The following is a 12044-nucleotide window of genomic DNA, read 5'->3' as shown; positions in this document are numbered from 1 at the left end:
CATAGCCCCTCAAGACTGTGCACAGTTTGACACACAGATGTCAAATGATTTCAATGGTGCAGACGAGGAAGCTCCCACCTGTGAGGGAACCAGCCTTATTTAAGTAACAGTCAAGGCACTGACAGAAAGCAACACCACTGCTGTCCTATAACACATGAGAAAGTCAGAAGAAATGGTCCTTTAATATTCTGCAGGATACCCCCTCATTATACTTACAACTTTTAACACTTTATTCTGAATATTTCCTAACAAAATAGTTTGACAAACTTCATCAATGCTTCTTCAAACAAACAAACAAAAATTTAGACCAAATGCCTATAGGAAAAAATAAAGATACGTGGACCGAATTATTAAACTAAGTTTTATGAAGCAAAAAACTCCAGGAGGGTCAAATCCCTAGTACTTTTATTCATGAAAAACTATTCTTTATATTATAATACACTATGTGGTGATAACAGGGGTGTTTTTTTATTTGTATTTCTTTTGTGCTGAGTCTATTCCTGTGCCAGAGGATTTTTGTTGTTGTTGTTTTTAAAACTGAAAAAAAAAATTTTCATGCACTATCTTTGATCATGGCTTCTCCACTCTCCGGATTCCTTCCCCTGCCAGAGGCTTTGCTTTATCAGTTTCTCCTAGGATGTCTGCTTTTCTCTTCACAGCCCCCTCTTCTGGCTTCATAACAATGGTTCATTTTCAGTAGAATTAGCCTGGCGTGGCAGATCAGTCCAAGCAGGGTTAACTCAACCAAGAGTGCTGTAAATGTGGTGGCCCATCAGGAGATGTCCAATGACTATAATCCATATCGAAACTTCCATTCAGCGTGACTCTGCAGTTTTCAGCATGGGCAGCAGAAATTCAGACTCCTCTTCTGTCACAAATGCCTCTCTCTGGCCTGGGCACACCTGCTGACCTCACCACTGTGACACCGGAACGTCACACACTGTTTCTTTAAACATCTTTCAGAGACTTTGTAGCTTTACAGATATGCAGCTCCCTACGGCCTGGGCACTTTCCTAAGTGTTCTTAAAATGAACACAAACATTTGAACTTCTTACTTTGCACAGTTTATAGGGACTTGGGGTCAAGATGGCAGTGAAACATTTCATAGGTTACCCCAGGCGGCTCATAGGAGTGGTGGTAGGAAGCACTCTCGGCAGGGAAACGGTGTATCTAATACTTGGCTCTCCTCTGTTAGACAGCAGCTCCAGCTAGAGATGCAAGCTGAGGCACCTGGATCTTTCTACTCCATAAGCCCAGGTAGCTGCTCTTTTCCAGTTCCTCAGCTCAGCCTGGTGAGGACGCTCTTGTCCTGAGTGCTGAGGGCAGCGCTGAGGAAGATATGACACACTGGGGGCTGAGGAAACTCACTTTTCTAAGTTTTCAGGCCTCAACAGGTTTCCCTCACAACTGAGAGCACAATCTTCTGTACATTCCACTGGAGTTTAACGGATAATCTTCCATGGCTAAATGACATTTTCTCCACAAGGTACACAGTGGCTAGTTGTATCATATATCTGCAGCCTGGCTTCCTATAACAGCACAAGTCATGAAGTGACTTTACCTGTCGTATTTTAAGGTTCGTCTCGCCATCCAGGTTAGCAGTTTCAACATAGCACATTCCCTGGGGCTCACTATAAGGAAGGAGGAAAGGCCAATATTAGTACTATCTTCTCCACAAATTCCAAGCTCATGAAACCTCTGATATGGAAACTGTGTCTGCTGCTGGTCCTTCAAATGCACCATTACAAACTCTAGTTTGAGCAATGCGTGAGAAGAGGCGGGAGGGACACATTCTTTGAAGCTCAACACCAATAATCTAGTGTCAGATCCACATGCTGGGTCTTAACTAGACAATAACAGGATGGATAAGAAGCAGACAGGCCTTGGTTCTAGAGTGGGAGTAAAGCCCGCCCGCCGAGGTAGAATGATTCTTAAAGGCCGAGGACCCTCCTGCCCCGATCGATAGGGTGACCCCAGCAGGCCCAGCACAAACACATCTTTTGAAAAAAATTAGAGCCATAGGACTTAAAAGAAAAGGCACAAATGTGGTAGGCCATCGTTTCTCTACTTGCATCACCGTGTCAAAAGGCACACATTCTAGTCTCTCCTCCAACCTTCCGGCTTTAGTCAGTACAGGTAGTGGTGGAGAAAGGGCTCTGCAATCCACTGGTCAAGTTTAAAGCCCCTGATGATACTTTTAAGAGACCATATGACCTTGGAAAGATGTTTAAGCTTTCTGTGCCTTGGTTTTCCTATATCAGGGTTAAAAAGCCCTTAATTAGGTTGCTTACACAAAACCCCACTCAGATACAAGGAGCACCCCAAACCCATCGTCAGCCCAGCAAAGCATCCATGGTAAGCTAGATTACCTGAGACCACAGACCAGTTTCCTGGTCCAAACTGCCAACTGACTTATACTCTAATATTCCTAAGAGTCTCTTTGTTGGTATTGAATATGGCCAAATAATGAATCATATCCCATGTTTAGGGCTCTTCCCCCTACAATGGTTTAGGTCCTATCTTTAAACATTTTATTCCTAGTGAGAGTCAATGTTAAGTGTAATTTCTAATGAAGGACAAATCCCACACAAGAAACACAGCTGCAAACAGCCTGAGCACCCTCATTTCCCAGTGGCGTATTATAGAGGGAGTTACAGTCCCAATGATGCATAGCATAGCCTTAAACTTCTGGAACAGAAGGTCTCTGTTACCCTTACTTTGGCTTTCCTTCTTTGCAGTGTGTTACATTATTTATCAAGAAGTCAAGAAAGCTAAGGGTGGCAGTGTATGACTCTGCACACCCCTGTGTGCCGCTGTTTCTGTCACAAACCTACCCAGAGTGTAGCAGCTGTTTGGGGCAGAAACAGTGACGGGCAAGGCTACAGGCAGGTTGTGTCTGTGCTGAGAATATGTCTCTGATTTTCAGAGCAGTTGTTCACAGGCAGTGCTAAGTGCTAGAGGACAGACAGCTGGCTAGACTGACCCAGAAAATGCTGACGTCTCAACTCTGTTGCCTCCTGGGTGTCATTAAGTACTTTAATAAGTGTCTTGACCAGTGAGGAATACCCTAGAATTGCTGGGAGCTAAAGCAGTCAATACCAGCAAAGGGGGTTCTAAAAACCTAAGAAAATGAAAAGAAAAAAAAAATAACAGCAAAACAAGACAAAAACAACCCAGGGTCAAGCCAGGAGAAGATAAGCGACAAGGGTCCACACTGAGTATCTCTGACTTACATGAAATGCTTAAGACTAGAATTGCCCCCGATTTTTGACTGTTTCAGATTCTTAGACAGTCAACTGAACATCGCAAATCTGAAATTCAAAATGCTCCAAAATCTAAAACTATAGTTGATTAGGGATGCTGAGCTTGTGAAGGGAGAGCAGGGTGGAGAACTCGTGCAATGGACAAGATGGATCAAGATTCTGCACTTCATTCAGCACTTTATTGTCCTTAACAAGCCTGTGCCCACTGGCACACCTGACCTGGAGGAGAACAGGACCATGTCTGCTGGAAGATACTGCCCATTGAGGACCTTCACGATGTCTCCCACTGCCACCTAGAAACCAGGGACAGGACAGGAGGCACAAAAGAAAAGTGAGCACATACGTGATACAGGTGGTTAAATACATGAAGAAGAAAGTTAGTATGTAAGGCGCACCCTGCAAAAACAACAGGCAGATGTTTCTACTGTGCCACAGCTGGCCTTCCATCTGTGGGTTCAAGCAACTACAAATGCAAACTCTTTGCAAAGAGAAGTGTACATGGCCCAGAGTGGTGGTGCACACCTAGAATCCCAGAGCCTGTGGTTTTGAAGCCAGCCTGAGCCACATGGTGAGGCACTGTCTCAACATAACAAAACATAAAAGTCATGTCATTAACAAAGATGTCAGAAGCTGCCTCTGTGCTGAGTGTCACACCCTATTTCCCTGACATTGTCCCCTAAGCTACACACCATAATACCATTTCCATGGCGTTCACATTGCATTGGGTTTTCTGTAATCCAGAGATTTTACATTCGTGGGAGGGTATACACATGTTCTGTGTAAATGCTTCTCTGTTTTATATAAAGGACTTAAACATTTATACACTTTGACATCTGTTGTTATGAAATTGGGACTAGTCCCTACAGAAACTGAGAATTAGCCACACTGCATTTTAAATTTCCAATTCTAGTGTCTATCTGTCTGTCTGTCTGTCTGTCTGTCTGTCTGCCTGCCTGCCTGCCTGCCTGTCTGTACATATATGCATCTTTGTGAAGGTGCCTATGAAGAAGAGGGTGTCAGAGTCCCTGGAGATGGAGTTACAGGTAGTCCTGAACCAGAGGATATAATACGTCTCTTAAACACTAAGCCGACCCAACATTGCAATTTTACAGTGGTGTTTTATTAAAAAGTTTAAAAAAAAAAAGAAGGAAGGAAAAGAAAGAGAAAATATGAGTAAACAAGTATAAAGACCACATTTTCTTCCAAATACTCACTCAGCTCAAACACTCAAACATCTCCGTAGCTGCTCATGGTGGAAGTGTCACACATATGGCTCTGAAGTTGGCCTGTGCAACTGTGAGTCCCCTGGGCAGCTGTGTAACCATGAGAAAGCTATGGAAAGTGTCAGCCATGTGGATGCTAGGGAGCGGCCCAGCCATTGAGCTGACTAAGGTAATATGAAATATAAGGCTGTGTGTATGTGTCTTTCATTCGGGAACTCAGAACATTGGGGCGGGTATCAAGGAACTCTCGCTGCTGCTGCCACCGCCACCGGATAATATGAGAACAGATTAATTGCCTACGCCAACAGTGGATTCTTTTCTCTTAAATCAAAGTGAGAAGACAAGTCAAATGATGTTCTCTTGTCTCTAAATAAAAGACACTTTATTTCTAGGATCTGGGTGCTAAGAAGTTTCAACTACAATGAGAAACTGGTGACTCAAAATCTTAAGATGCTTTTCTCTTTAGTGTTCTTACACATGACCTACCATTCCAGGTTTGTGTGATACTCACTAAAAGAATTTGTACAGTGAGAAAAAAAAAAAAAAAAAAAAACTATTCAGGATCCCTGAATTCACTGCAGCCTCAGAAGGAGCCTCTTATCTCTCAACTGTAAAACAGTTAAGTCTCTCAGAATTGATCCCAACTATTGAGTTCTACCTCTCTGAGATCACCAGAATCAAAGTGCAGGACTGTCTCAAGCATCTGCTAACTGACCTGCATAAGATGGCTCACCACAATGAATTTAAAATGAAAACCGCAATGTATCTAACCAGGCCCCATAATGCGGTGGTGATACCCCAAGGATGTGTGAGAGCAGAAATGAATTCTGGGAGTCTATAAGACCACCAGCTCTTGAACTCAGAAATCAGTGACTCCATGTCCAACCACATCAAGTGGTGTCAAGCCACTGCCAGTGGCTTTCTGAGGAGCAGGCAGCCAGAAGACCCCTAGAAAGACAGAGGGTCTATGAGGAGTCTCCAGTTCTCACTTCACAGGTGCTGGTTTCTCCTGGAAATTCTATCTTTTGACTAAGAGCCATCACACTGAACTTTCAAAGTTCCAAAGGCCAATGAGGCCTCAAGGGTTATAATGTCCTACAAAACACTACAATGGGAAGTTCTCTTTAAAGGGTTGGTTCTCCTAGACTGGGTAAAATCAAATAAAAACCACACTGGGTGCTATAGGCACATTGGCAGCATCCTCCCCCCCCACACACACACACACATACAGGAGACATTGACTATAACTCAGATGTTTAAGCAAAAAACAATAGTTGAAGTTGCCCTATTAAAATATGGTTTTCTCTTATCCAAAAAGTCAGTTTTGACTGCCAGAATGATGAACGGCATCTTTAAAATCAATACTGTGTGGCCGTCAACAAGGCCCAGCTAAGACAGCTGGATAAAAATGTGGCTTCTCAGATACAAAACACCAATACAGCACAGTTGATTTTAACCAACAACCAACTATGACCTCTGTGTGTGCAGACATCATACTGCCAGCAGCAGGAAGGAAAATCCCTCTTGTGACCACTGTATTGATAAAGGCAGCAGTCCGCTCCACACCCCTGCCTGGGAACCCTGTTCACACTCAGTTCTTTCTAACAAACATATCTGAAGTGAGACTCCAGGAAGTTAAAAACAACTCTAAACATTTGAATTTTGGTGAAAAAAAAAAGAGAGAGAGAGAGAGAGAGACCAGAGGGTTTTGCACACAGGGTTCAGAAACTGTGAATTACTGTGAGGTTTTAGAACCCTCCTTGGAGAATAACAAAGTTCACAACTTGAACTGCTACATTAGGTCCTTCTAGAACAGGCCAGAACAGAGGAAGCATGAGGAAGCATGAGGAAGCATGCCTCAGTCCTCATGGGAAAGCAGACTGCATGGGGAGACTCATGGGCACGGCCTTCGCTGTACAGCAAACTTTATACTGCTGTTAACATCTGCAGTTTGAGACAAATCTTCAAATCGATATTTTCTCGTATTATCCTTAAAATCGATCCTTACCTCTTTCCACATGATAGTGTGCCACATGCCATTTCTTAACACTGTAAAAGAAGACACAATGAGCTGGTTAATATTGGTGGGACTCAGAATTAAAAGTCAGCTGTCTGCAAATCCAAAAGACTTCTGTGAAAAGTGTACTTATTAATCCTCACAAATCATATCCAAGGTGGATGACCAACCATGCACAAATGGGCCTCCGTCTGTGCACCTCCACAACATATGTGCGTGAATATGCACTCACTTATGTGTGCATGTAAGTAAAGCAAATTTGTGTTTAGCCCAGAAGTAGAAAAGGCCTGGTGTTACACAGTTCTAATAGCAGCAATACCAGGAACAGAAAGCAGAGGTAATAAAAAAACAAAATAATGAGGAAAGTGAGCAAAAACCAAAGCTGTGGATATTGGAAACTTATTAAGGGGCATAAACTAACTAATTTCTGAAAATTCTATCTTCTAAAATCCCAGTGTATACAAACCCCATTAATATATTACTATAAACACTAACATTTTATTTTACCACGCTTCTGTCTCTTTAAGGATTTTATAGATAATGTTCCCAATTTAATCTCAGTATCAATAGCCGCTAATTGAAAATTACTCAAACACAGGTCTTGTTCCTAAATTAACAATGGGAAAAGTGACTGGGCCTGGTTGCTTACCTATTGTTTTCTTCTTGTTCACTGCATTGTCTGCCTTATGTCGTTTCTGTTACAGGAGAAAAAAAAAGCAAAAGTTCCTACATTCAAATGTTCCAAATAAATAATTGAAACGGGAAGCCATAAAATCAGGGGTTATAGGGACTAAGAACGCTACAATGCTAGTGTTGTGTATTTCAGCTGGGTGGTTCGCCATCTGTCAGCACTGACAAGATCTATCCAAGCTTAAGTGACTATACTTTGGTTCTAACAATTTACAAGCCCTTCAAAGTTTCAAATTCCCCACAGTTATCTGTGGACGGCCTGAAACAATGACTCAGTATTATAAACCCAACAACAAACATCAAGTTTCATTTTCAGGTTAGCTTATTATGTTATTCCATGAAGTATATATGTGGAGGGAATCGTGTGTGTGTGTGTGTGTGTGTGTGTGTGTGTGTGTGACTGTGGTGCATGTCTGTGCATGTCTGTTTGTGTCTCTGTGTGTGTCTGTGTGAGTGTATGTCTGTGTCTCTGAATGTCTCTGTGTGTTTATGTGTTTATCTGTATGTCTGTGTGTGTGTTTGTGTATGTGTTTATCTGTGTGTCTGTGTGTCTGTGTGTGCTATGTGTGTGTCTGTGTTGAATGTATATCTGTGTATATGTGTGTCTGTGTGTATTTATGTGTGCATGTCTGTGTGAATGTGTGCTGTGTGTGAGCATGTGTGTGTATTTATCTATGTGTCTGTGCATGTCTGTTTGTGTCTGTGTGAGTGTGTCTGTGTATGAGTGTGTGTCTGTGTGTATATGTGTTTGTGTAAGCATCTGTGTGTGTATCTGTGTGTGTCTTGTGTATATGTGTGTGTGCTGTGTGTGTCTGTGTATCTGTATGTATGTTTGTGTGTGTACATGTGTGTACGTGTATGTGTATGTGTCTGTGTATGTATGTGTGTGTGTGTCTGTGTGTCTGTGTGTGTCTGTGTGCAAAACAGAAAGAGCCAAAGAGATAATAGCAACATGGTTGTGGCCAATGAGGAGTGAGAGAAGCGTGAGGAGAAAGATTACTGGAGAATTACTTCAGGAATGTCAAGCACAATGCTGCTTATAGAGAGCACTAATTAAACGCTTCACTTGCTACCTGAATCCAGGCACTCTGAGGTAGGATAGAGGAATGATAATGACGAACACCAGCCAGGGTCTAACAACACAGCATAGAACATAGAAGCCCCTCAGAATTGGGGCCCAGGGGTCTACAACTCTCGGAGTTCACTCTCCTCCTGCAAACACCACCACTCCTCTGGGAACCACTTAGGGTAGGAACCTCTTAGGGTAGGAACCTCTTAGGGTAGGAACTGCTTAGGGTACAGCCCGGTTTCCTGTAATAAGCATATCACCCAGCCACATGCACGTCAAATGTCATATTCCAGTGTTTTATTATCCAGACACAAAAACTTACAAAATCTTCTACAATCTCTTTGATGCCTGCAATTGTTAGAATGATGACCAATGGCACCAGGGTGGTGTACCGTCCTGTTGGCGATACGTCTGGGATTTGCTGTAAGAGAACAAGAAAGAATGGGAGGAAAGTCTCCACAAGAAGGAAGACATGGTGCTCAGCCCTCCTCACTCTCCCTAGTCCGGTCCATTTCTGTTACACAATAAAAGGCTCACTAAATCAAAGCCTAGCTGTGTAGTTTACATTTGAAAGTTTACCTAACAACCTGGATTACCTAACAATGTGTCTGGAAAGGAAAATGGGTCAAAAATATGACCTTCATGGCCAAAATACATGCATGATACGTATGTATAAAGTGTCATAGTGAAATATAATGTCTAATATAATGAATGTGCATTAATAATTTAAGAAAGAACAAGAAAAGGTAACACATGACAAGGTATGACCCACAAGAGCCAGTTTCTGCTCCCTTTTGTCACTGTACTTTACAAAGATCAGGTCTGTCCACCCCAGGGACAATTTGAGGAAGACAACTATGTAAATATTCTAATACTTTTCCAAAAAAGGCACTTGTTAGAAGGATCTCATGTTGCACATAATTGAGCTTGCGATTTTTAAGTCCTTAAAAACCATTACCTGTAATAAGGCAATGAAGAGGAAGAAGGCATTGGCCGCTCTTCTAATCTGCTCATACAGGAATCGAGGTAGAAATGTCAGCACGCTGTACTTGGCCGTACTGGAAGTACAAAGACAGGTATGACTTTTAGTTAAAAAGGTAACCCTTAAATAACAGCGAAGTGGCCCCCAAGAGTATGTCCTTTGTTGGAGGGCACAACTGATCAGAGATGCTTTCAATGTCTTTGCAATCCAAACTTTGGTATGGACATTCAACTTTCCCATGGGGCGATGGGACCAATGACTCCCAACTGGGAGCCACATGCTAAGAGCAACATGTGTGTATTCAGGTTCAACAAGAGCCTGTACACATGATACACTGTGTATTTCACCCACATAGTTCCCATTTACCCCTACACACCAGGCACCCTTCACTTAGCAACCTTTTCTCAGGCATTGGCTTCACCTGGCTTATCCTCTCCTTTCACCTTGGAGCCACTCAGTGAGTGTGATCTGCCCTCCATCCCATACCAGCCTCATAGTCAAATTCTAAAGAGCTCTTCTGCCTTCAAAGCCACATTGGTTAATTCCATTTCATGTTGTCTCTGCTTCCACTCTGTATCAGCCCTCTGGACAAAGACTCTACATCCATAGATTTAAAAAAAACTTTAAAAGGAGATTATGTCTGTACAGGACACATAGAGGCTTTGTTATCACCCCCAATCGACACACTATATATTCCCAGAGGTAGAAAAAGAGGAAGAGGAAGAACTGGTGGGATGGTGGAAATCAACTATCATAAAGAAAGCACAAAAATTCACATCTGTGAGATAAAACTTTAGACAGCATCTTGCAAGATGGTCTGGTTATACATTTGAACCTAAGATTCCATCTGTGTAATAAGTGTGTGTATGTGCACGCATGCACATGAACCCCCTACACACACACACACACACACACACACACACATTCAGCTGGCATATAACTCCCTCAAGGTTGAATGTCTCCCACTTCAGCAGAATGCTGAGTGGGTTTAAGGGGCCCAGGCCATGAAGGTGGAACACTAGAGAGTAAAGGAGTCCTGGTTATACCAAATAAACACACAAAAAACAAAGACAAACAAACAATGGAACAAATGTGCCAACCAGATGTAAAATACATGGTTTCATCCTGAGGTAGAATGATCATGGTTGGTTATTCATATTCATCTAGGTAAGAATCATTGTGTGGCACTAAATATGATTATTATTTATAAAATTATTAATATGCATATATTAATACCCAACACACACTTGTTACTCAGATGCACAGGGGAGATAGTCTTCCCTCTACAGGCACCAAACCCAGCTACTATGTGAGGCCAGTGCCCCAAGTTCCAGGGATCATGGCTGGAGGACTGGAGGAGACGGAGACAGACATTAGTGCAACTCCTGAGAAAGCAAGGTAGTTAGCACTTCCCACCACATCTGTTGAATTCACATTGTAAGAATTTACAATATAAGGTGAAACAGAGTGGGGCGTGCTTTGGAATCAATATACCAGGGGAAAAGACCATCTATAATGCTTAGCATGCAAATGAAGAAGGCTGGAAGCAAAGGAGCTCATCATCAGGTGAGTAACTCTCCGAAGGTTCCCACTCATGTATGTGCCAGAGCCTTTGCCCTCATACCACTGTTCATAGCAAAAGGTGGGGATGGCTGTTTAGAAGTGTGAATAGTTAGCACGCAGTAAGGCCTGTGAACTGGGAAGAAATGACTCAGGAAAGTGTTTCCTGCTGATCAACCATTCTCTTCCTACATACTGTATGTCACAGGGACCATTGTGGGGCTGAGGTACAATGTGTGGACCTGAGTTCCAGCAGGTGATTGTAAAGATGAACACATCAGGCCCTGGACATTTTTCCTCCAATACAAAAACTTTCAACATTTCTCAGGAGAGGACAAGGTTGTGGGGAAGGGGTGCTCTAATGTGATTCAACAAATGACAGCCAGCCCAGCAGAAAATAAAGCCCAGCAAAAGCATGGGTCTGCAGCTACTCACTGTTCCAAGCCACCAAGCTGCCTGAGAGACAGAGATGCAGAACACAGGAGAAAGAAGGCATCTTTAGAGCTGCTAGCTGTACAAGTACAAGAAAGGCTGGAACTGATAATACTGAATTTCACCAGCAGCTGAAAGTGTGAGTTTCCGAGGAAGCCTCCAGAACCCTGCCAGCTGAGCTTGCATCTTCTAACTGTGAACAGTAAACTACAAGAACCTCGAAGGCATCCACACCACCTCTTCTCCTGCACACATGGAAAGCACATCTATCTGCACAATGATAAAGGCATCACTGACGAGGCATGGAGAGAGCAGAAGGCCAACTCCCCACAAGATGGCTTGATGTACAGACTGGTGTTTCAGATCCATGTTCAGGGAGCCTTACATCTTCCAAGCTCCCTGGAAGAAGTCATCCCTTCTCTTCTTGAGAACACTCATTTTGCAGACTGGAGGTGAAACCCAATGTGGAACACTCTCCTAACACACTCAAGGCCCTAGGATTGATCCCTAGACCAACAAAATCAAGCTGCTACCCCAACCCTGCCAGGCATGAAGATGCACACCTATAATCCTAGCACCAGGGAGCCAAGGCAAGAGAATTATGAGTTCAAGGCCAGATTAAGCTACATAGTAACTCACTGTGTCAAAAATACTGAAGGGGAAGGAAGAAACAAGATTGGAAGGAAAGAAATGGAGGAGAGGGGAAGGGGAGGAGGAGGGATAATCAGTAAGGAGTTGTAGACTGCCAGAATTTGAATAAGAAAAAAAAAGACAATATTAACTATCCTAAGAATGCATTCATGTCTTT

At 42.8% G+C, this 12044-nt stretch overlaps 1 protein-coding gene across 3 annotated transcripts in view; it reads right to left on the bottom strand.

The window, feature by feature from the left end:
• Atp8a2 (ATPase phospholipid transporting 8A2) overlaps positions 1-12044 on the bottom strand; it is a 480046-nt gene that overhangs the window by 356178 nt on the left and 111824 nt on the right. For all 3 annotated transcript variants that reach the window (XM_076930916.1, XM_034499073.2, XM_076930917.1), the window contains exons 3-8: positions 9221-9320; positions 8585-8683; positions 7153-7198; positions 6495-6535; positions 3483-3556; positions 1562-1631 (exon numbers count right to left, since the gene is read on the bottom strand). In XM_076930916.1, the coding sequence (XP_076787031.1) occupies positions 1562-1631; positions 3483-3556; positions 6495-6535; positions 7153-7198; positions 8585-8683; positions 9221-9320 (430 nt within the window). The remainder of the gene's footprint in view (positions 1-1561; positions 1632-3482; positions 3557-6494; positions 6536-7152; positions 7199-8584; positions 8684-9220; positions 9321-12044) is intronic.

The sequence above is a fragment of the Arvicanthis niloticus genome, chromosome 3, assembly GCF_011762505.2.
Source record: "Arvicanthis niloticus isolate mArvNil1 chromosome 3, mArvNil1.pat.X, whole genome shotgun sequence".
Taxonomy (NCBI): Eukaryota; Metazoa; Chordata; class Mammalia; order Rodentia; family Muridae; genus Arvicanthis; species Arvicanthis niloticus.
The sequence above is the reverse complement of the archived record's forward strand: the minus strand, read 5'-3'. Positions and strand labels throughout refer to the sequence as shown.